The 24,234-nt window shown below is 50.7% G+C and overlaps 7 protein-coding genes across 7 annotated transcripts; 3 read left to right on the top strand and 4 right to left on the bottom strand.

The window, feature by feature from the left end:
* Positions 1 to 6,196: 6,196 nt before the first annotated feature.
* On the top strand, positions 6,197 to 6,523 carry VFPPC_16605 (hypothetical protein; the record flags this gene model as incomplete). The annotated part of the gene is made up of 1 exon (XM_018294358.1): positions 6,197 to 6,523. One exon carries the CDS (start codon positions 6,197 to 6,199, stop codon positions 6,521 to 6,523), a length of 327 nt encoding a protein of 108 aa, XP_018139797.1.
* A 955-nt stretch (positions 6,524 to 7,478) lies between these two features.
* On the bottom strand, positions 7,479 to 10,053 carry VFPPC_07223 (C2H2 type zinc finger domain-containing protein; the record flags this gene model as incomplete). The annotated part of the gene is made up of 4 exons (XM_018286122.2): positions 7,479 to 7,664; positions 7,724 to 8,330; positions 8,406 to 9,533; positions 9,599 to 10,053. 4 exons carry the CDS (start codon positions 10,051 to 10,053, stop codon positions 7,479 to 7,481), a joined length of 2,376 nt encoding a protein of 791 aa, XP_018139798.2.
* Positions 10,054 to 12,771: 2,718 nt separating this feature from the next.
* Positions 12,772 to 13,575, bottom strand: VFPPC_14186 (cytochrome b5; the record flags this gene model as incomplete). Its single annotated transcript, XM_018291956.1, has 4 exons — positions 12,772 to 12,953; positions 13,017 to 13,074; positions 13,199 to 13,233; positions 13,485 to 13,575. 4 exons carry the CDS (start codon positions 13,573 to 13,575, stop codon positions 12,772 to 12,774), a joined length of 366 nt encoding a protein of 121 aa, XP_018139800.1.
* A 269-nt stretch (positions 13,576 to 13,844) lies between these two features.
* VFPPC_14185 (TPR domain-containing protein) lies at positions 13,845 to 15,493 on the top strand (the record flags this gene model as incomplete). Its single annotated transcript, XM_018291955.1, has 2 exons — positions 13,845 to 14,191; positions 14,254 to 15,493. 2 exons carry the CDS (start codon positions 13,845 to 13,847, stop codon positions 15,491 to 15,493), a joined length of 1,587 nt encoding a protein of 528 aa, XP_018139801.1.
* A 161-nt stretch (positions 15,494 to 15,654) lies between these two features.
* On the bottom strand, positions 15,655 to 17,271 carry VFPPC_07222 (ATP-dependent Zn protease; the record flags this gene model as incomplete). Its single annotated transcript, XM_018286121.1, has 3 exons — positions 15,655 to 16,089; positions 16,145 to 16,354; positions 16,408 to 17,271. The coding sequence occupies 3 exons, from the start codon at positions 17,269 to 17,271 to the stop codon at positions 15,655 to 15,657; spliced, it is 1,509 nt and encodes a 502-aa protein (XP_018139802.1).
* A 4,116-nt stretch (positions 17,272 to 21,387) lies between these two features.
* Positions 21,388 to 22,109, top strand: VFPPC_07220 (basic-leucine zipper (bZIP) transcription factor; the record flags this gene model as incomplete). The annotated part of the gene is made up of 3 exons (XM_018286119.1): positions 21,388 to 21,528; positions 21,576 to 21,731; positions 21,783 to 22,109. 3 exons carry the CDS (start codon positions 21,388 to 21,390, stop codon positions 22,107 to 22,109), a joined length of 624 nt encoding a protein of 207 aa, XP_018139804.1.
* A 282-nt stretch (positions 22,110 to 22,391) lies between these two features.
* VFPPC_18095 (RAD52 DNA repair protein RADC) lies at positions 22,392 to 23,986 on the bottom strand (the record flags this gene model as incomplete). Its single annotated transcript, XM_022429751.1, has 3 exons — positions 22,392 to 23,191; positions 23,242 to 23,921; positions 23,979 to 23,986. The coding sequence occupies 3 exons, from the start codon at positions 23,984 to 23,986 to the stop codon at positions 22,392 to 22,394; spliced, it is 1,488 nt and encodes a 495-aa protein (XP_022285163.1).
* Between the last annotated feature and the right edge of the window lie 248 nt (positions 23,987 to 24,234).

Genomic DNA, 24,234 nt, shown 5'->3' with positions numbered 1-24,234 from the left:
GGCTCGCTAGCTGGACACGTCTGGTTCTGGCAACCAATATGTTGAGGCTTAGCAACTAAACCTATGACGGAAGACGGAAAGGCGTTCAGCAAGGCAGTGACTGTGGTTGATGTTTGGACGAGGCTGACGGAAGAAAGAGGATAAACATGCGTCTCAAGGGTAATAAGACGTGAACCAACGCTGGCTCGAACAATATTCCCTGCGGCAAACGGACGAATGTGAGAGGGGACGTGGTAGTCAACTGATCAGGAAATATGTATGCCATGTACCATACAAAGACAGATGGCTAGCCGCGTTGGTGCTCACGTTGGCAGATAGATATGTTGGTTCAAGAATATAGAGCAGTTGGACGTGAAGGGAATCAACGGAAATGGAAGTTCAGAGACGGGGTAATAAAGTAATAGGTTGGCATACTTCGAAGTGATGAGCGAGAATCTTGGCCCCCAGTGTGTTGGCTCTTTATAACTGTACTCATTGAAGCCTCGAAAAGGCCTGGTTGGTGACAAGGACTGCCAGTGACATGCCAAGGTCAACTCCTGCAAAGCAGAGCCTCAACTCTCCAGAGTAGACGCCCCTTTTCTGGACACCCCTCCAATTTGGATGGCTGTGTGCGTTTCTTGGACTTGTCCGCTAGGTATCTAAGTACACAGGCCTGTTGGGTGAGTCCCATGTGCGGCCTCCCTTGTCAACGAGGCAGATGATGTGGACCTGTGTGTCTGCATTTGGGAAGCCAGGATTCATTTGCCGGTGGATGGGGGATGCTGCTCGTGTTTTTCTGTCCGTTGATGAGAGAGTCCCTCCTCAGTCAAGTCAAAGGTTGACAGTCGCTTGCATGTCCAACTGGTCATGATAACTCATATTGTCCAGTTCCGGGCACAGACGTATTCCAACTTTGTGTGCTCTCTCGAGTGCGAGCACTGCTGGGTAGAGTGAACTGCACTGCCAGAATTCAACACAACCATGGTAGATGGGAGAGGTGGGCAAGAGTAATGGAAGAAAAGTCGAGGCGTCGCGGCATGGAAACCTTTTCGCCAGCCTCAAAGTTCATCAGACCCATCTTGTGTTGGGAAGAAGCGGTGTTCTCCCGCGCCTCGCACAGAAATGCTCGACTGTGAGCTGCCTATCTGCCGGAAGGGACCAAACCTTGCATGGCAAACTTTTCGAGCCGCACATCTTCTTCTCCCACTGGGAGTAGACATGTTGCCGGCGTTTGGCCAGCGGAGCACCGAGTAAAGCTAACAAAACTTCTCGAAAGGGGGTAGAAGTATCAGTCTGTGTCTTGTAATCAATTTCGAGTTTCCTTCGTTTCCTTCTTTTTCTCCCTCCCTCTTGGCATCCATCAGTATGCAAAGATTGAGACAGGTACCGGGTTGAGAATTTCTCACACCAGCCGGGTAGGGTTCTTTTTAGAAACACCCTGTAAGCGTTCGTCTGGTGTTACGTTCCTAGCCTTCCTGGGGCTGTGGTTGCAGCGCTGAGAGTACCAAACCCAGGGGAACGAACCTGAACCTGCATATCCTGAAGAACAGGCGAAATGATGTCTTGCCAGAAATTTGAGCTTGTCTAATCCGCGGGGGCCAATCTATCGTGGCTGGATGCGAGTGTTTGGAGCATATTTACATAACTTTGGGTGTAGGTGTGTAGGTGCTGATGGCTTGGAGCCAGGTTTCTGAAGTTATGAGAATGATAGTTTCAAGTCCATCGGAACTACTGGTCGAATCAGACTTCTCATCAGTGGCGACATGAACTGAAGGGCAAACTCGACTGCAAGGTATCCATAGCAATGATGCTGAATTAGATCGTCAAATCTCTTCTTTTCCTTCAAACTAGTCGCCGAGTTGGCGCCTCGAGGCGAAGCTAGGGCGCGACCCGACAAACGTGAATGACTGGATGCATCCTGGGACATATCAGGAGGGCTGTCAGGCCGAGTGGATGGTCCTGAAGGCGGGATGGTCTTGTACGACAGTCTCTTCACGTTGAGGGGGAGGAGGAGGAGGAGGAGCTGCGGGTGTGACTGGCCGCACTAGCGTGTGTAGTCGTGTGAGGTCTTGTGTTGGTCCGTCTTCATGATGCCTGGAAAGTCAAGGGAAGGGGGGGAGCTAGACGACGGAGCTGAAGGAGCTGACCATACCTAGCTATTTTCGGTGTCTTTTGCGTGCCTCTGTGTCATTCCGCCTCCAGAACGTAGGTGTGAAGACCGGACCAGTTGGCCGTTCCACAACAAAGTTGCAAAGCACATTGTATTGTGCCCTGAGCTGCATGACATGCCAGGTAGGGAGTATTTTGACTGTGTTTATGAAGACGGGGTACCCTGCGAGGTGGTACAATATCTTGCGAGAGACTACCCAGGGTATGAGTATCCAAAGGCCTCCGTCGGTATTGTCCACAAGCTTTGTTGTAATACCACTTGCATACGTTTCATGCAAGCCATGTGGGTGAGTATAGGGGGTAAGAAGAAAGTGAAATATTGTACGAATGGAGTGTCCGCCATAGACGCGAACATTCATAGACACGCATTCGGTCCACCCAGCTGGAATGCCAGGGGAGAAAGACGGTTGGGGGCCTGTTTAGACGAGCGGGAATACATTGCCCAGGAGTTTGATTTGGAGATGGCGGATATAGTGTCTGGTGTGCTGGTCTGCGTGCTTCAGGTGGATTGCGAATGTTGGGGTCGATCGGGGCAAGCGAAAGAACGAGGTCGAAGAAAAGGCTTGGCGTTTGCATTTGACATGGTGTTGGCCTTGTCCTGTCGCTCATCATCCATGAAGCATGATCCATGATCCAATCCATGGCCCATGGCCCATGTCCCATTGTCGGCGATCGCTGCTCTGCGTCCGGAACAGACCAGACGAGACCAGACATCTCCAATCGGTTGTGTACAAGAGTCCAAGTGTGTCTTGTCCTGGGTCAAGTCAGTCAGTCAGTCAGTCAGTCAGTGGTTTTGCCTTTTGCCATGGCTCAACTTATGCGCCGGAGTCCAAAGCGGGTGGCGCACGGGGATCACGGAAACGCAGCCACCGGGTCGTACTTGCCCCAACTGAGTTGAAGCACTGACAAGTTGGTCGAAGCTTGTCAAGTCCACCACCGCACCTTCCCTTCTCCACGGCGCTTGAGTTGCAGCCCGCACGGGGACAAACCAACCTTGACTTGACATTGGAAAAAAAAAAGTATGGTAGTTCAATACAATGTGATGTTGCAAGACCAGACACTTGCAATGTCGCTTCAGCCACGCTTTGCTCCTATCATCGTCATCGTCATCAAAATCAGAATCAGAATCAGAATCAACAGCACAAGCACCAGCAGCGATGCTTCAATAACGTCTGGTGGCTCTGCGTTCCATGAGCATTCGCATACCATCCGCGCCACCCACAGTGGCGTTGGTATCACCAGGTCGAAGGGTCGTCATATCCTCAAGGGTTGAGATCTAATAGAACAAGACTGTTTCGTTCCTACACCACCAGACCCAGCCACGACCAGCACACCCTCTCCACAGTTGACGTTCAAGGTTGCGCATGCTGCCGAAACCCATTCTGCAGGTCCACCCGCTGGTCATATTTGCGTTTCTGCCGCCTGAAAATCAAGCCCACCACGACCTTGATTTCGATACTTCTTGCGCCTATCGCACTGCCCGGCGCTCTGCCCGCGCTAAAAACTGTATTCCGCCAGCTCCTGCCCCATGCACCCATGTTGCTCATCGTGTGGCTGCTGTCTGCCGGAACCGTGGCAGCTTGAGGGTGTGCCTCCGTCAGCCAGTGCTGAGCCAGCCATGCCATGCTCAAATGACCAACTCATTACTGAGCGGCGTCACCTGGAACAGCATCAAACTAGACGGGGCGTCGTCCAAAATCGAGCAAGTATCTTGTTGTCGTCGTTGGGGCTAACGGCAACAGACCTTCATGGGTTCATTCGGTAGTTGGATCTACTCTCTCTGTCTCTCTGTCTTGCCAGGGAGAGTTGAGGCAACGCTCACGACGAGGGCGACTGTGGAGGAGTTGAACCGCCAGGCGAGAAAGCCTCGAATGATGGAAAGCTCAGTTCGGCGCCTAGCTCCAGTCTGGTTTCGTTATTCAACAGGATAGGCCCGTCGGTTTTCTGCCTGGTGTCTTATGAGAGGATCCATAGCCACATGGGCATCCTAGTGAGAAGTGACATGTCTGTCACCAGCGGGTTAGCTCCCGTCTGTTCCCGCGCTCCCGCTCAGATCGTCGGCTACTTTTTAGCACAACGCCGACATCCTCAAACGACTGTCTTGGCCAGACATCCCACCAGCCGTCTCGTTATGGACGTGGGGAAAGTCCTTACGACTCACTAGCTCGACCTTGACTCTTAAAATGGATTAAAAATGGACGGCCTCTGGCCAATCTTGCACACCATTTCCTGTGCTGGTACTCACAGCCGCCGACAACCTTGCGCCGGTCCCTGCGCTGGGAGGGAGCATTGACCCAAACTTAAGATCACCTTTCGCACTCTTTGGGGAGAAAACATTGGGAGTATTACGCCACGCAGTCCCTAGGCTTAATGTTCACGCGATGACCGGCCTCAATTAAGGGCCCTGTTGAAGCCAATATTCCCCAAAATATATGATTCGGCGCTAGTAAACATCAAACTGTTGGGGGTTTTACTCCGATTGCCGTATCTCACAAAGTCTCGTGAGCCCTCCACTCCCACTGGGAGAGGTCCATCATGAGCAATTGTCTTCTCCACAGCGACGAACCAGTCAGCTCCTCAGCCACCGCGAACGGCGAGGCTTGTTGGTTCCCCAAGGATTATCTGGTGTTTGTGTTGGTCGATTCCTGTCCCTGGCGCTCCAAAGGGTGCGAAAGGGCTGAAAAGCCGCCAAACCAATCACTCGATGTCTTCCCAGCCAGTCTGATGTTGAGCAGACACTTGGTGTTGTAAGGACTGGAGTTGCCGCTGGATTACGTCCTTGCTGGATACCTAAGTACGTATATTCCGTACGCCTTCTGATGGTTCGCCTGTGCGTGGCTCCAAATTAATGCGGCTGGCCTCACCTCCCCACCGCCCAGTGGTCCATTCCCGATCTGTGGGACAGTGATATGAGTCCTGATGAACCCTCGGTCAATTTGGTGGTACGGAGTAGGTATTCTGGAGCGTCTCCAGAACAGTTCATTTCGTGACAATGGCAGATCTGTCGCGAAGTGTCATCCACGGGACAGACACCTGGTGCTGGTGTGTGGCTGACGCATGGCGAATTCGCCGAGGCTGTCGGTTTCTACATGACATTTATTATTACTCGGTACGCGGTAAGGAGTACTTTCCCTGTCTCTGTGATGAGAGTTTTGTTCATCTACCAAATACTCGGCTCTTTGTATTATTCTTACAATGAGTCCCCTCGCAGACCGCACATGATTGTTGCAATCGACCATTGAAACTTGGATAATCGCCTCCACACCTACCGAAGATGCCAACTGGCGCATTTGTTGCCCGACAGGGCAACCAACAGGCGACCCAATGCAGATTTCCTCCAAGAGTCGTCGCCTCGTCGTCTTGCGTTCTAACGCCTTGCCGTCGTCAGGTACTCAGGTCTCCCCAGCCTCAGAGCTGAGTCGAGGAGAGATTACAATGGACCCCCCACACTCTTGATCCCGCAGTCCGCTTTGAAGTCAGTGAGCAAGTCCATGACCGCCTTTCCAACAGTTCCCCGTATTATTGCTCCAGTCAAAGTTCTTGTGGCGGTGAAAATTGGGGGTATTCCTCCCAAAAAGAGTTTGGTACACCGCTAGCAGCGGCTTGCGCGAGACGTTTGTGTAACTCCAACAGAGTTGGATGGAGACGGAATGACCAGGTTCTCCGTAAGAACCAGCTACATTGGCCCAAGTCAACAGGTGATTTGAGACTGTCGCAGTCTCCTTCGTCTCTGGGTTGCATTGTGAGGGCCGAGTTGTGGTCGTGCCCTGTCGCCCAGCTAACACCACCAAGCCTGTCGATCAGTGAGAGAGTGAGCGAGTAAGTGAGCCCTCATCCATGGTCAGCAAGCCAGAAAACCTTCAACGGACGGCAGGTATCCGCCCCTTCGCCGTTCAGGTCGTCTCCCAATGGCACCTGGGCATAAGACCGAGACGAAGCTGTTTGATAGATCACAAATCTCCCGACCTCCGGTGGAAGCTTGTTGCAGGATGCAGGGTTGAGTGAGAAATCACGGTCTTGAGGAATCCAACGCCAGGATAAAACTTCAATGCTTCGGCCCGCCTGGGTGTTCATTTACAGGCAAAGACGCGGTGACAAGTTGGGTAATCGCTGCGCCTTAGCAAACACTCGAGCCATGCTTTCCACGGTCTCCATAGCAAATGTTTCGGTTAACTTAGACAAGACCGATTACCTTGCTTCCCGACGACTTGGTCCCAGCGGGCCGGCGAAGTTCAACCTAAAAGATCACCTTGTAAGCCAAACCGACGACACCTACAGCGTACCATCCCGTAACCCTGTCTTCCACACAGCACACCAGTCCCAGTCCCAATGCCACATCAAGGCCGTGATTTGGCCCTTGCCATATTCACCATAACGCCTGAGCATGTGTCTGTGTCTCTGTCTCGATCGACCTCATGTGAGTAAATTGCTCAAGCAAAGCTGGGGGAAAGGTGGGTTTATCCTGCCCAAGGAGCCAGGTCTGTAACTCCTCGGCGGCAACATTCACACTTCATGTCACTGAGACCGTATGGGAGCGCAGCACGCCCTCAGCGCGCCTTGTGCGCCGTGGTTGTGGCCAGCGGCAGGCCATGGTCTGTGAGTGGTGTTGTTGATCTCCTGCATGTCGCGGTACGGGAGCACCGACGGCTGGATCTGGCTTGGGCCAGGCTGGGGGGACGGAGATGACTGGGGGACGCAACTCAGTTGAGAGAGTTTGCAACTTGGGACGGGCTTTTCCGCAAGCAGGGTTGCAAGTTGGCCTGGGATATTCTTTGCTTTGCTTTGATTTGCGTTGCTTTGCGTTGCGTTGTGTTGCAACTCTTGTGTGCGGCCAGGCGCAGGGATCGCCGAGCGGAAAATGCCATCACGAATGGAGATTGTGATGTGTCATTTCACTTTTTTCCCGCCGAGGGGGCTCTCCTAAGGTGTGTCATGGTCGAATATTCGCTGTTGGGTCCGGGGTGTTGAAAGGGAACTAGATCGTAAGCAAAATATCCTGCAGCACGGGAGCAAGGTTGCCCTCAAGGGTCATGAGATGCAATGAGCGCCTCGAGAAGAGCACATCCCAGTTCAATACAGCAACAAACACAGCGCAGACGCAATCCTGAGCCGAAACAGGCAATGTTTTGTAACAAGGTTCGAATTGGAAATCAATATTCTGCAACTACCCTCCATAACTGAATCTAACTCTCCCTGCCTCTCCGTAGAATTACACAACTCCTGGTATCATCATAAGTCAAGAAAATAAATTTAATACAGATGACATCATGCATTATCATTATTCATAGTGCACATAAAATCCATTGCAACTCACAAGCCAACACTTCACCTTAGGTGGCCCGCACGGTGAGACTCTGCCCACTGAAACCCCTCGTCGCATTGAATTCGTCATGGTCAGGCAAATCGCCTTCATCTTTCGGGAAGTGTCGCGAAAGGCCGCAATAGCTACACCGAACGTGGTTGCAATTAATACAACTTGGTGAGGTCCTGATATTCATGGACATATAACATCCGCACTGCCGCGAGAGGTCAGCAAGAATTCAATTTGACTTGTGTTAGAGCAAACATGACTTACACAGTCCCACATTTCTGACATCCCTATGCTATTATTCTGCCTTTTCCCGAGCGGTTGCGGCTCGAAACTTATTAGGTCTGCTTTTCTTTTAAGAGAACCATTCGTATTTGGTCCAAAGCCTTGAACAATCCCAGGTAGACCCCCAGTGCTTGAACCATCCTGTGTGTGTTGGGGGATCTCGGCATTCGAATGACGCCATTCTTCGATGCTCTTTGGTTCCATACCATCCCTGCCGCAAAAGTGGTCGTCAATATGATCAAATCTCTTCGCCCAAGGACTATAGCCGTCTGCAGTATCAACATCAATATACTTGACACAGAATCCGCACCAAAAGTTGGGGTCGCAATGTGTGCCATGGCGGCATTGTTCTAGCTTCCTTTCCAGGTCTTCGGTATTAAAGAGGTTGTGATCTTTTGATAGATGCTGCTTGAAAGTCTCGCGGCGATTCCACCTCCTCTTTTGACAGCGATCTAGGTCGCACTTCCATGTCTCAAGGTGATAGTGCTGCTTGCTTTCATGTCGTTTCCAGTCATTCTTGCTGCCAAATGTCTTGAAACACCCTCTCCACGTGCATCCGTAAGGCTTAGAATGTCTCTTCATGTGCTTTCTACCTGAATGTTAGCTGAATCTGCATGTTCGAAGGGTGCAGGGTATGTGTGGACGGTTTAATGGAATCACGTACGTTAGTTCGCAAGGTCTCCTGAAGCTTTTACCACACTTGCGGCAAGCAGTTTGTCCTTTTGATGGTGAATCACCGTCAACCGTGCTCGCGTCGTCATCATCTGGTCCAGAGGCCCGGAGAGCGGCTAAAAGAGCGCCTCGCTCCCCGGCGCGCAACTTCTTAACCTGGTCAATTAGGCTGGCTGAAGAGTCTACTGGCGTGGGAAGCAGCTTCTTGAGTAATTCCCCAATGACAGTGTTATTTGCGGTATGATCAGAATGCGAGGAGGGAACCGGAGGCTCAGTACGTTCTGTGATATTTTCTTCCACGGCATTCGAGTGCTCTAAAGAATGAGATATCCATGTATCGGTGTCTTCATTTTCCATTCCGATTTCATCAATGCCACCAAAATTTGTTGATATTCCCTGATATTGCATGTTTCCAGCGATGGGATGATTCTGTGATGTGGTATTCATCGCACTTTGGGAGTCGACGAAACTGAATTCCATAGGCTGACTGTGAGCAGACTCCAGTGAAGCGTCAAGTAGTCTGTCACTCATGCCATGTTGGCGCAAGGCATCTGGGTTGATGAACTGAGACTCTCCTTGAGACTCAAACATGTTGTTCCCCAGATGACTAAAGTTGTTCTGCAAAATTTTCATCAGGCGCTGTTCAGCTAGAGCAGCAGTTTCGTCTCCTTGCAAATTGGGAATTTGCTTCGCATAGTTGCCCACTGTCCCGGGATTTATGAAATCCGGGATAGTCCCCACCCCGGTCAGGTCGTTTCCTCGAGCCGCCTCTCTGTTATTCTCCCGTACAATGTCAGTCAAAGTGTCAGGTGGTGGCTGACTGCGAACAATGTATTGATCAAGATTATCGGCATGGCTGGGGTGGCGGTTGTGTATTCTTGCCAGATGTGCAATAAAATTGTCTTTTCTGGGCCATTCTTGCTTCTTCCGCTTGTTCTGTTTGCCGGGTTGGTCTGCGCAATGGGAGCATTTGTAGACAACAGAGCTGCTCCCACTGCGGCACTCGTCTCGATGAACAGTTCGTTTGTGTCTTTCAAGGTCATTCGCTGTAGCAAATCCTTTCTTGTGACACTTTGCGAAGTCACATTTGTGGGGTTTTGTGTGGCGATTAACGTGCTTTCTGTGCCATCAACTTGTTAGTCAATTGAATGATTTCTGTAGGCGAACCGTTGGAGTTGATCCTACCTTAATTCTGACTTGTTTTTTGCTTTGAAGTCAGGACATTCAGGACATTGTAAGGAAGTCGCATTGCTTTCTATTTTACTGCCCTCTTGTCCGGCGTTGATGGATGGGCTGGTAACCGTAAGAGCTATACGACTCCCTCCATATCCGGAGTCATCGTGATTCGCATAAATGGGAACGGAATGGTGTAGACCGCCAGAATAGAATGCATGTTGCTGCTGAGACTGTGCTTTTGAGGGACCTGTGATGATCCCTGATGGGATAAAAGGGTCATCCGCCTCATCAGCCACATACTTCTGGATCCCGTACTCTGTCCTGATGTTGTGCCTGACAGTCGGGACCAAGCGGCCTTGGCCCATCATATCTGTGTTAAATTGTTGGGTTCTATCATTAATGAATTTTGAGAGTTTCTGGAAGCTTTCGCTCGAAGTGAGTGAGTCTCGAAAGCCAGATTGCATATTGTCGGCCGAGAACAAATCGGCACCGGGAATGGGAGGCTCTTAGGACGGGGAGCAGGTCTTGGGGAGGAGAGAGATGTCTGAAGCCTTGGAGAAGACGTTGGGTCGTGCAAAGACAGTTTGGCGAAATAGGGATAAGAGAGAGAGATGTATTGAAGTAGTGTGTCGCGGCAAAAAGGTTCTGCAGCAAAAGGGACAGAGAGCGGCGGCGGTGTAGGAAGCGGAACGTTGGACTCGTGACGAGCAATTGGGTTTCGACCTGGATCTGGACTATCCGTACGTCATCAAGCCAAGGGAAAGTCGATTGTGACAAATGAGGTCCTTGCAGAGGTCATGATCCAACGAGACGGTTCTGCAGTGTTGACAAGACTCTAGGCAGCCGGGATGAGTTGCAGCAAAAGTGTATCCGGAGTGTATTCGGTGATAAAAACTACTTCGAAGGTTGCCAGGAAAGCGAAAACGAGGAGAAACCAGTAATTAACGGATGTTGATATTGGATAAAGATAAGGGGAGGGTGAGGGAGCAAGCCTTGGAGTGTCAGGCTTGGAACCAAGTCAAGTCAACCGACTAATGCGAAGGTGGTACAGGAAAGGTAGCAATCCAAGACACTTGAGCTCCGGCCATCAACGGTGAATAGCGAACAGGTTCTGGTGACATTTGGCGTAGCATGCGGGAGCCGGGTTGAGGATACACAAACACAATGGGCCCGTGGCGTGGCGCCGAACAGCAAATATCGGATCGAGGGTCGAGATTGAAGAATCGAGATGGAAGAAGCAAGTTTGAAGAATCAAGATTGCGGTGGTATGGCTTATTCGTTCAACAAGGGTAGCACATGAGAGTGCTCGCCGTGAGAACAATTTTGCATTGGGAAATGCAAAGCAAAAAAATGGCCGTGAAAACAAAGAAGGGGAAATGGAGATGGGGAAGGGAATCAGTGGCGGCGCAACAGATGGGCCACGGGATATGGGGGACGCGAAAAGAGTCAGATGGCGGATGTCGAATGAAGAAGATTAGATGGGAGTGATGACAGTGAGGATAAGGAAGTCTGGTCTGGTTGGGTGATTGGGCGTTTGGACCATTGGGCAGGCAGATGGCTGTTGACCGACCAGCACTTGAGACTTGACAGCAGCAGACGGGACTGACTACTGTCAACGGTCTGGTGTTAGCGGGGGATCTGGAGGCCAAAGTGAGTGAGGGACTTCAATGTTGACTTGCTTCAATCTTCAACTCCCAGATCGCTCGTCTGCTCGTTTGCAAATGGGATGAATTAACTGCCCAGCACGAGTGCACACATAACGCCTCTCATCCACCCCGTCCCTCATCAATCAAATCAATTGATCTTTCTGCACATTCTCCTCACTTGTGTTCTTGTGCTGGAGGGGATGGAAGTGGTGCGCCCTGTCGTCCGCCTCACTTTTGCAAGGCCTCCGTCGAGATTGCTCCATCCTCCCACGACCCTCAAACACGTCCTCCTCTTCGGTGACCAGTTATCCAATCAGCAATCCGTGTGACTCACCGGAAAATTTACCGGTGGCCCCGTTGAGACTTTTCAGAACTGGAGAATTCAAGGGTCTACTCCATACTGAAGTTGATGATGGTCTTCATGGTGCTCGTCATTCTAAAAAGGCGACCACAAGGCAACCAAGAGGGGGTTTGGTGACGAAGGAACTGACCACACACCCATCCCAATGGCGTGGTCAAGCCCGAAAGACAAATCAATTATCCAAGCTATTCGTCCGAGAACCATCTTCTTCTTCGTCGCAACATTCCCTTCTTGGCCTAATGTTTGCGATTCATTCCCCGCTAATATCGACAATATGCTGGGCATCCGATGGCGTCACTAGCGATCCTGCCCGAAATCCATCTGCGATGAGGACCACGCAAGACATACAACATGCGCAGCCGACGTCATAATCCAATGTTCTGGCCCCCATGTTGGTGACATTGGGAATCTACGTAGTCGTGGTGAATGGAGGACCCTTATCTCAAGCCTTTTTCCATTTTGTCAGAAAGCACACGAGCTCAAAAAGGCATAACACCTCCTCCCTGCAGTACCTAGGTACCCTCTCTACACCATATGAGGCGCGCTAGGGAGGTCAGGCGCTGTATTGCCAGAGATTCAAGTGGCCTCACCCGCAATTGCTGCGAATCGCTCCTCAACTCTTCGAGAAGAAAATTTTCACCTCACGATACGCACTGAATGCTTACATGTTGTGACCAAGTGGGAACAAGGTCTCGGCTCACGAACTAGCACAATGCTTAGACCGTTTCGTACCTACTACCAACTGACCGCCAAAGCAGTCTGGTGAGAGAAGAGACAACAACAGACCTTCGTGTCGGGTTCTACAGCACTCTTCATGCCCGCAACCCCGTGGGCATCCCGCACAGATGGAATTCCGGGGCCAAATGACTCGTCTCTCTTCAGTCCGTTGATCCGTGGCCCAGACTGTGTAACCTGAACCCTGGTTTATGAAATTGCCCAACAAGTTCCTTTGTGATGGTGGCATTGGCGGACAACCGGACACTGCTCACAACAGGAACGAAGTCTTGGCCAACCTGATCACGATCGTGGTAAAATGTTTCTAACCACACCCATCAGCACAGCTGGGTTCCGGCATGTTTGCTGCAAAAATTGTCAATTATGTGCCTACTCGGCCCATTTTGATAACAAGATACTTTCCCCCTTTTACTCATTACAGTACATACACACTGCCAGCGTCACTCCATGTTTGTAGCACCTTCCACGACGCCTACAACGTTGTAGCGCTTGGAGAAGAATGTAATCCAGTCATTCAGAGTCTCCTTCTCCTTGTCCTCCAAGTCATGCCAGTTTGCCTGGACATCTTCCGGCTTGGTAGACGTCTTCCCGAGAGCCCTTGATGCGTCTTTTCCTGCAAAGACTGTTGACATGTCAGTTCACATTTCCCTCGCCCTGGCCTCCTGCATGGTTACACTGGACGCACCGTGATATGATCCACCAGGTTGGTAAGCCTTGTTACCGGTCACATCGTAGACTTTTCCCTGTAGGCGATAGATCAGTTGACGAATTTTTCTGTTGAAGCCAGGCGCACAGCTTTTGCGTCTGCTTCAAAAGAATATTCACCCGTCCTCCGGTGGTGTAATCAGCTTCATTGTCCAAACTTACCTTGATGGCCACGTAGCACTTTCCGCCGTCAGTTCCTGCATCATGATCTGTCAGTACCACGAATATCGGAAATTATCTGGCGGGTGTGCGCAATCTTTCGGAGTCTCGAATCAGGTCCAAGTGACACTACTTCCCTCTCGCTTCCGTACGTTCTTGCATCAATATCATGCCTTTGTGAACGAGGCGAGCAACATTCTTCGGACATGCACAAGCACGGTGAGAGATGAAGTCGTCGGCTCGTGGAGGGGCACATGTATCTGAAAACGAGGCTCGGATTTCAACTTACCAGTTGCTTTTGACAGCTCCTCAACAGAGATGGGGTCATCCTTGGGCGGATTCAACTGAACGGGAACCTTGGGTTCGAACTTGCCCGCCATTTTGGATTATCTTTGAAATGCAGCAATCTTGAGTGGTTTAGCAATGTCTGAAGTCTGAATGCGGATCTTGAGGCCTCGGGTCGTGGAAACTCGACCTCCCCACCTCGGGCCGTGTAATGTCGTGACGCACAGACCAAGTCGGGACTAGCGCCAATTCGCTGGAACCTCATCGTCACTGCTTTTGAATTGTGGCGGATTCTTTTTCTTTTTTCGAGTTCAACATCGCAGCTTCGAGTATTTTCGCAAAGCACTGCCACGCTATCATAACGATGTCTGTCGCGGCAATTGCCTCATTTAGACCTTTGCAGGGCAGCTGTCTCCGCCGTGCGACAACGGGAGTATTGTCAGTACATGTGAAATCACGGACGGCGAGCTTGAGCTTTCGAGCTGTTGTCACCCTGCCGCCGTATCAGACGAGGTGTCAATCGACCTCCTCAGAGGACAAGAATGCGGCGCCAAAACAAGACAAGCCGGTGAAGCCGCAGATTTCGTTTGGGCGGTTTGTTAAAGGCGCGCTGGGAGCCAGTCTACGCAATTTGACCGTCGCTGTGAGCCCACGCGGCATTCGAAGTGCATACAAAGATTCCCCTGGTTTAACCAGCATGAATCTCATTTTGTACGTTGCTTGTCCCTTCAATGGTCTCGATATATTCCTTTGTATTAACAAATGTTCCTTAGGCTCGCCTTCACACTCGTCGTATCCGTCATCGCCATTCGCTCCTTCATCCTCAACTTTTATAATTCCGAATTCAGTCGATACCCTGAGCCTGTCGCAAATACTCTACGGCGAGCCATCTACTATACAAACTACAAGCCTGATCCAGAAATGGCGTTGAAATACTACAAAAAGGCCATGGAGCAGGTTAAAGAAGTCGGGCTGGACCCCTTCTCAGACGAAGTGCTCGGCATTCGCATTCAGGTGTCCTTTTGGCTGCAGAAAATCAATAACTACAAGAGAGCTATTGATGTGCTGGAATCTGTGTTGCAGGATTGCAAGAAATGGGTTGATGTTATGGACCAATCTGTTGCGGATGGAAAGGTGGATAAAAACGGCCGATACGTTACGGAATCGGCAGAAACCAAGTCAACCACCACAGAAAAGATGGCTGCAACTCCCTCCAAGGTCAACACAACCATGGCCGCAGAGAAGAAGGACGGCCAAGCCAACGCCGAACCGGAACCCCCGGCCGAGACGCTCTTCAGAAAGAGACAACGGATACTAGCAAAAGCCGTGAGCACAGCAGTAAAACTTGGGGAGATGTACGCCGACGAGCACGTACTGCAGCCTGATGAATCGCAGCAACACCTCGTATGGGCGGTTGAAACGACCCTCAACGAATTCAGACGCCTCAAGGTCGATGGCGCTAAACCCGGCGAGCAAGCATGGCTATCTCCCACCGAACTAGGCGGCATGATGGAATCCCTAGGTCGCGACTACGAGCGCCGATCACAGTTTCATCTCGCTGTTCCATTGTTCTTCCAAGCCCTCAAGCTCTGCGACAGTCCGTGCCACCGAGCCATCATCATGAACAACCTCTCCGCATGCTTTGCCCAGCATCCCATCTTCACTCCTGGCATGGCGAACGTCTCGGAAGCCATTCAGCAAATTTCCGATCAGGCTGCGCCGCCACAAACACGAAAGGAGTGCCTCGAGGCGGGACTGAACTGGGCGGAGAATGCGTATGTGCACGGCAAGGATGTCCAGGGCGATGATAGGACGGCCGAGTGCGACGAGGCATGTGCCGTGGCCTTGTGCAACTGGGGTGACGTGGCTGCCATGCTGGGCAAGCGGGAGCTCGCACGGCAGAAATACAAGCAGTGCATCGAGATGAGCCAGAAGATGGAGTTTGCGGATGGTGTCAGACAGGCGCAAGAGGGTTTGGCCAAACTAACATCTACGCTGGAGAGCAAACTGTAATCGCAATGGCTCTTGATCCATCCAGCAATATCTGAGTTGGAATGTACAAACGCCCAAAAAGACGGTGTAATTTAAAATCCTCTCCTCGTACGAGCATGTATAATAAAGAAATACACCACAGCCTGCTTGTCAAAATGCGCATCAAAACCAACCACCACAACCTACAAATCCACATCCACCGCCTCCGACTCACCCTCCCCATCACCCTGATTCAATCCCTCCCTCAAAATCTTAACCTGCTTCCGAATCTCAACCCAAAGCACCAGCTTCTCAAGCTCGGGGTCCTCACCACCCGAACCATCCACAACCTCCACCCAGTCATCCGCCGCATCAATCGTCAGCACATCCATCGCCGTCACAATCCCCTCTGGCTTCTCGTCCCTCGCAATGGCCAGCAAAGCCGCCACAAACGCCTCCTGTATATACGCAAAGCTGAACTTGTCCGTGATGCCGGCAATAGCGTCACACAACTTGTCCGGGAAGATGATCTCCTTATTGTCCTTGAGCTTGGACTGCCAGAAGTGGCAGTAGGCGATGCGTTCATGGAGGTTCGGGTTTGGGAACAGGTATTTCCGGTCGAAGCGGGAGGGGCGTTTCTACTCACGGATTTTTGTTACAATTGTGTAGTTTGGGTATGTCCAGGTGACTTACAGAGATGCCTGGGTCGAGACGCTCCAGGTGGTTTGTGCTGCCAATCATGAAGATGCCGTCATTGTCCTTGAGGCCGTCTACTTCGTTGAGGAAGTAACTCCTCACGGAATCGGATACAAGGGAGTCGAGGTCTTCAAAGACGAGATAACATGGTGCGAATTGGCGTGCTTGCGCAAAGATTGACTTGATGGAGTATTCGGGACCCATGAACTACACCGTCTGTTAGCAACTACCACGTCATGAAATGAAGGAAAAGTACTCACCGAAGAGAGAGACCTCACGTATAGAGTAGGAATCTCAGGCTCCATCTCATACAGCGTATGCATCATAGCCTTGATCGATATCGTCTTCCCATTCCCCGGAGGACCGTAGTAGATAATGCCCCTCTTCCACGGCACCTTCAGCCGCTGATACGTATCCCTCGACTGGAAAAAATACAAGTGGTCATTAATCAAGTCCTTCTTCATCTTGGCGTCCAAAATGACCGCATCCCACGACGCCTTCATGACGCTCTGGTACAGCGCCGCATTCTTCGACCAGTACCCGCCGTCAAAGACCCAAATCTCCTCGTGCAGAGTACTAGTCCACTTCCCCGCGGCGATGACGAGCGCGTCCGACTTGCGCTCTTCGCTCGACAGGACATACGTAAAGGTGTAGCTGTTGAGGCCAGAGTCGCCGTCCAGCCCGTGCGCAATGTACACGATGTAGTCGTCGCGGTTCCACTCGTACAGAAACTTGCCGAACTGGATGTTCTGCGCGACGACGCCGTTGCCGCCGCCTATCCTCCGCGCAGGCGGGTAGTAGTAGTCGACGGTGACGGAGGACGGGAGCGAAGTGTTGGCGGCGTCGTCGTCGAGGGGCGTGCATTTGGCGTGTCCGCTGGCCGCGAAGCCGAGGAGGTCGATGCCGCCGGAGAGGACGGATAGTTTGAGGTTGGGGTACTGTTTCTTGAGGGAGGCGGCGAGGATGGTGTTTGTGCTGGCGGTTTGGCCGGAGAAGTGTTTGAAGTATTGGCTTGTGGTGTTGTTGCTGTGTGAGGACTTTGGCTTGGATGAGCTGGAGGGTGTTTGGGATGAGGATAGACTGCCACAAATTCCGGCGGCGATGGCGTGGGATTGGTGTTCCATGATTGGGGTTTGGTTCTTTATTTTTACGCTGATTATGCTGAGTGTTGATTTTGGTGATGTTTTACAGAGTATGATGGATTATGGTTTGAGAGTTGAGTGAATGCCTGATGAGTCGATGTGATGCGATGTTGGATGATTGAGGCTGAGTTTGCGGGGTGGTTGAGATGTACTACGTTATGCGGAGGATTTGTGAATGGTCTGCGCTGGGCTAATGCTTTGTTAGGTCTGGTTGATGGATAAGTTTGGAATTGGCATTAGCAGATGTGAAGCAGGTTTAATTATTGATTGGTCTCGGTGACTGCCTGTTGGGTCGAGTCGATCCGTGTTTAATCGAGACGCTGACCTCATCATACTCATTTGCCTGATGAGGATCACACCCTGGTCCTAACTCCTGGGTAAGCGAAAGTCCCAACATAGTCCACGTGTCCTAGAAGGTCGACGTTTAAATAGTCAAAGTGTAGTTGGCAATGATAGTATAGCTGTCGTTGATGATGTACTTGCTCACCACCTAGTACGCACAGTTGGCATGATGTCACTCGTGAATGCAAAGCGGCTTGCTTCCTTGACTGCTGGAGCCAATGCACCCCCCCCCCCCTATTTAGCCATTCACCCTCAAGCTATCTTGCATTTTGCCAAACTTGACGGAGTTTGGTTTAATAGCAGCTAACTGACAGCCGGATAGTCTGCGGGTGGAAAGACCAGAAATCTGTAATAACGAGACTCTTAAAGATTTGTTTTGGTGGTCCGCACGTATTGACACTGCATATTTGAGCTCCCAGATTTTACGACCAATTGGGAAGTCGACTATACTCGGCCTATTCATTGCTAGCTGTGTAAATATTCCCTTACACCTTAATGCTCGCCATGTGAATGTACCATTTGAAAACATTAAGTGAGGTTCCGGCGGCGCTGGAGCATATTTCTTACGAAATGGCCAGAACTTACATATCCCTCCAAATGAAAGTTATTATTTCGTTGCCTCTTTAATGGCTACTTCAGCGCCGTGTATGCCACACAGTGAGAAAAGTTGCGAAAACTTCCGAAAAGCATTGGCAATCTCACATCAAGCGACTTTGACGTCCATAGAAACGAACAAGTTGATGCGTATGGTTTTGCATGTGTGCCACACCATGCGACACTCAGCGCGAAAAGAGACGATGGCAGCGGGTCAAGGTCTGGTCTAATGCCGACAAAGAGTGTGTATGAGAAACCAGGCCTTGACTCCATCGCCTCTTTCCGCGCCCTGCACGTTCACCATGATTCTCAACGAGGAAAGAGGCAATGGAAGCGGGTCTGGTCTAATCTGATCGCAGATTTGCAACACCATGAATTTGGACCATGTGCTCCATGTCCGTACTTCGGACCCTTACAGGACATTCTCGTCCACATTTTGCCAACATTCCACCAGTCATGGTCGCATTTTTGCAAGCCACAATTCCGAGCTTCACACAAACGCCACCACCTTCTTCAGACCCTTCTTCAATATGGTACATGTAGCCAATGAAAACCGTGATGGTCTTCAATATCAAAGTCGGACATGCCATTGGGTGATGGTCCAATCCCGCCTTATTTCTCACGTCGTTGTCGAAGTATAAGATATGACCTCTGGGTTCTCTGGCGAAATGTTGTTAATTCTTTCATTTTTTTTTTTTCTGTCTGCCCTTTCATATTCCGAAAATAAAATACCTTCCTTTGGCCCTTTCAAGTTTTACCAGCTCTTCCTTGGCATCACAATACAGGTCGTGCCTTTGTAGGAGGTCTGCAGTATACTGCGTTGGTCCACATACCAACAACTACTGAGCAAGCTTCCATCCTTCCTGGTTCTCATTAGCCTCAATTTAGGTTCCGATTCAACTTACAATCACCATGCTAAGCGCAGAGGCAGTCATTGCCATGGTTGCGTTGTTCATTACAGTTCCTCCAACACTTGGTGTACTTTGGCGGTGATGGACCAGACGCCTACAACATGCACGCTCTTTGCGTCAAGTAGATGGTGAGTGTCTGGACGCTTCATAGAAGGAAATATGAAAGGTTGAAAAGTGGCACTGGGTACTAATATAACTTTGTATTAAAGAAGAGCAAGCTTTGAGCTTACTACCGGGTGAAGAGCAACCACTTCAACACATGCATCCTTGTCGCTTAGTGGCTGACGGGCCATATAAACCGCGATCAACTCAACAGCAGCAGAGACGAGCTAGGGAGCTGTACTTCGCGGCTTATGAAGTGACTGAATATTATCATTCGGGCCCAATACCCCAGTTATAGCAGGGACTTGAGCCAGTTATCGGCACCTCGTTATTAGACGGATATGAAGAACAGAGTGCTGTTGTCCCACACACTAGTTTGACCGACGCCCTACTCATAACTGGTAGGGTTACGGAACCAGGAGAGGAAATAACAAGTTGTGCTATTTCTCAACAGTCCTGTGCGCTTTTGGTCCGATAAATAATATATGCGACTGTGTTTGAGTATAACTACTTTGTTCAGGTCATTTTGGAGCCATCTGTACTCCGTACATGGACATCTGGATGTGGAATCTTTGATGGAGCTCCACTCATCAACAGCCACGGTTGAAGATGCAGTGTACCTTGTTCTTGCTAGGCGTGAAGATCACCAAATTTCCCTATCTGGGAGTATGATGTGTATAGATTTAGATCCAAAGGATGTTAAAGGCGTTGCATTTCACATTACGGGTTAATTGCGCAACCATGTGCAGAGGTTCTTGACTTGACTCAAAAGCGGCCTGGCGTCGCGACAATAGCAGGGGAGGCCGAACACTATGGTCTAATATTACGTGATGTACTGGAGCGTTTGTTCCTGTAAGATTTGCTGACACCTTTTTTTCCTTGCTTTGATTTAGTCCTGGCTATGTTGTAGCACTGTGCAATAATTTCAACAACTGTAGCTTATTCGAGCATGGCCAACCTCCTATGTTGACTCTCGTGAGTCGTGACTGCATAAAGCACGAAGAAATGTCTGGTTGTCTGCCCATCGTCCCACTCACACCCGTCTGATTGTCACCAGGTTGCAACGGGGCATCATGGCTGTAGATCAGGATTCAAACGTTAAGAGATAGAGTTAAAAGACATGTTACTTTGAAACAGGTAACAAAATCCAGCAGCAGATTGAGCCTCCTATCGAACAAACGCATCAGCTACCGTCGCTGGCACATCCTGTTTGATCGTAGTGTAAGTCCTGCGTCGGGTTGCGATGCTACTACATTTGCTTCGAGTTGAGTGTCTTCAACCTGCTCCTTTCTCATTCACCGCACTCTACAATGGCAGTTCGCGAGTAATGGCCCTATCAATTTCGCATACGTGGCGTTATCTAAATGGCAATGGACACCCGCAAATTAATTACCAGATCAAACTATCCAACTTGACGATACACGAAAAAACGTCATACGTTGACGTACTTGCGAGCGCTCATCTCAACTACCTCTGCCAACTAAACAAGCAGCAACCCAAAGCCCATTTCACATACCCGTGCAAACACATTCAACTCAGCCATAAGACAATTACCCAATACGGCCTCGCTTTCGCTTTCCCCTCCGCCACGCCAGCACAAACGCGGCCCTGCCCATTCCCAGCCAGACCCATGACAAATATACATACGGACGAATTCATACCACCAGACCATGCAGCCCAGCATCCCCAGTCATGTTGTGGCAATGCCTGCATCAAACTACGCCACAACTCCTGCCAAAAGCCCAATCTCACAACTGACGTCAGACGCCTCCATATACAAGAAACAAGGGTCACTTGCAAAAAAAACATCCAAAATTAAAATATACCCAGACCAGCCCTACAATCCCGCTATCCCAATCCATCCCACCCGAAGCCCTCGCTTTCCCTCCCAACCGACTGGCTCGCTTGGCCGGCCATCCCCAGAAATTCCATACCCCTTCACGGCTGCCTTGAATGTTTCCATCCCCGGCGGCTTAACTCTACACTTTATGGACATGACCTCGTCGTTTCGCGACTTTGGAATCAAATTCCGAACGCGAAGCGACGCGGCCTTATACCACCGCCCAATGGTTTATATATCGTAGTTGTTCAGGTACCGTAGCATGTAGTACCCAGTGGCAAATATCAGCCCTATGCACTGCAACTCACAATGAATCCCACATCCTCTGCAGAAGAGTCTCAATCCCAAACTACATCATCCATTCCCGCCCCATGGCTAGACTTTCTCAACTCCATGCCCCTTCCTCACTCACAAATCCCATCCACCTCCCAAACATACGCATACACGCCAGTAAGCACCCATTCCTCAGACCACTGAACCTAAACTAAAGAACCTAGCAACCTACGTTCCCAAACGTATCCGAACCCTCATACACCAGCCCAACCAGCACCGCCAGCGAACCATCCGTCCCATCACAACCCCAACCGCAAGACCAAAAACCGCCTCGAAAAAGGGAGAATCGATACCGCAATGCTCCACCCAGTGTTCTCTCCGTACGTTATTCAAACCCTTAAGAGACAAAACACAAAATTGACAACAAATAGCGACGACGAGCGCAGAACCGCGCATCGCAGCGAGCGTACCGTGAGCGCAAGGAGCAGCGCATAAAGGACCTGGAGCAGCTTCTGCAGGAGGCGAACCAGCGGGAAGAGAATCTCACGCAGGCATATCTGTCGTTGCAGGCTGAGTATCAGAGACTGCGGGCGGAACCGCACGACTCCAGCATGGGGAGTGCATCCGCCGTGGGCAGTGAGGTGCCGGCTGAGTATGATTCATCGCTGATGCAGCAGGGTAATATGATGGGTGGCTTTGATTTTTCGCCAAATATGTACCAGTATGATGACAGTGATCCTCACAACCAGCAGCGTTAGACGACATTCTTTACGACACATCACGTACACAGATAGACATCCTCACGATACAACATGGACGAGATAGGATTTCATGGCATAGAGCTCAAGATAGAATTTGGCTAATAGATTACCGACGCTGGCGTCAGGTAGAGGCATAGCCCATAGAATAGTCATCAATAGAGTTAGTTAGAATAATTCCCATCGTTATCGCTCGAGAAATAGCAATCATTCCCTGATCCGGCCCGAATTATATGCGCCAATAACGCCATCCCTACCAAATACAATCCGTCACTCAGTTAATTAACCCGTCTTCTGCCTTTTCGCATCGAGTCCGTCCCCAGACGCAGTTGTCACATTGGCCACATTTCCTTGAGCGGCAGTATTAGCCGGTAGATCAACCAGCGGGGCTCTCGTCGACCCTGCCTCCCCAGGTAGGGGTCTTTTCATCGTGGGCGGCTTGTAACTTCCTCTATTGGCAAGAGGACTACCCGGGCCGCTGGGTGCTCCAATCCTTCGTGCTTGGTCAAGAGACGGGTTGACCAGATTGCCTCTTGTTGCTGGCCCTCCTGGTCGAACTGGGGTAAATCCAGTAGCGTTTGACGACGACGCACCCGACTGACTGCTCACTGGTGCGACATGTTGCCCACTTCTCGACACCGGTTTCGACGATGTGTGATCAATACCTGGCGTTTTCCTGATCGATGGGCTGTCAGCTTTAGGATTGAAGGCCTGAGAGCTGGCCATGCCTGGTTCCTTGCCCTCAGCGGTACGACCAACTGATCTGGCTGAGAAGAACATGGCTGTTTCTCCTCCTGGAGGGGGCATCAGGGGTGCAGGCATATTGTTCATCTGCGGCGAATCTCTACTGGCGCTTGGCTGCATATTTCCACCTGCATTTGGTGTCTGCGGTGCCTTTGGTCCGGAACCTCCTGAAACTGCTCTTGTCATTGGACGTCGCGATCCTTGTGCTTGCGCATTGCCGGGCTCGTTGGACGGCGGCTTTGGTTGTTGTGCTTGTGCCTGCACTGGGGCAGGCAGATCGAGAACGATTTCGTCAGGGTGGCCTTCTCCTGGAACACAGAAGTCGGCCTCGTCGAGTTCTACAGAAGTTCAGTTTCGATTTCTTCGAACCCATCCGAGGAGAGCATACCACCGAGGAAGTCTTCAAATGACTCTGTAGGTTCCACCTTGAGCGAAGTTGGTCCCATTGCGCTCTTGGTAGCCACAGCCGCCCCAGTCATAGTGGCATCCTTCTTCACAAAATCCGAATGTCTGTGGAGGTTGTCCTGGTCAAACTTTTTGACAGGCTGTGCTTTGACCTTGGTGACTTGTTTCACATAGTCCGTATCGTAGATGCAGTTGCCAAGAACATTGCCAAAACTTCGGAGCGCCCTTTTCAGTCCGTCGGTTGTACCTTCTTTCTTGGCCTTTTCAAAAGCCATTGCCTTCCCCTTGGCATTCTCTATGGAGCCGTATCCGATGTCTTCATGGTAGGTGCCATCACGCAACGTGACGCGAACAATCACAGACAAGCCAATACTAACACGCTGGGTTTGAGGGTTCTCGTCGGCAAAGTCGACTTGAATGTTTTGTATCGAGGACGACCACCCGTTGAACCCGAAGACCTCGTTGGCTAAGCCAATGACTTTCTCGGCAGTGAGGTAGTGCACGCGTGAGCCGCCAGGGCCTGATCGTGAAGAAATGTATTCTGGCCCAAGTTGTTTGTCAAGCTTCGAGGCGATCGTGGCGATTTCTTTTGCTGTCCAGTCCGAAACTCGCGGTTTAGCCTCCTCGAACGGGTTTGCCCATGAGGTGTGTTGGTCGCCTGGACTGTTCTGCACTGTCAGTGAACATCATCACACAGAGGACGCGACGGTCTGAACGCACGCAGGCATAGTGAGCCAAAGCCAGTGGACTACGCTGTCATTGATAGTGAGATTTCAGTGAATCAAGGAGCCTGTGGCATGAGCTGAGGTTTTGGTTTCAAGAGAAAAGTTGAGTTTTAATTAGCCAAGGTGCCTCATCTGGTGTCTGACATGCTCCTGCGTCAAAAGGCGCGTCCCGTTCGTTTGTCACACAGGCGCGTCTGGGCACCTCCAACGGGTGAGCACGTGACTACTACAGCCCACTCTCATCCAGCAAG

Source organism: Pochonia chlamydosporia, chromosome 7 (genome assembly GCF_001653235.2).
Source record: "Pochonia chlamydosporia 170 chromosome 7, whole genome shotgun sequence".
Lineage (NCBI taxonomy): Eukaryota > Fungi > Ascomycota > Sordariomycetes > Hypocreales > Clavicipitaceae > Pochonia > Pochonia chlamydosporia.
This window is presented reverse-complemented; position numbering and strand designations above follow the sequence as displayed.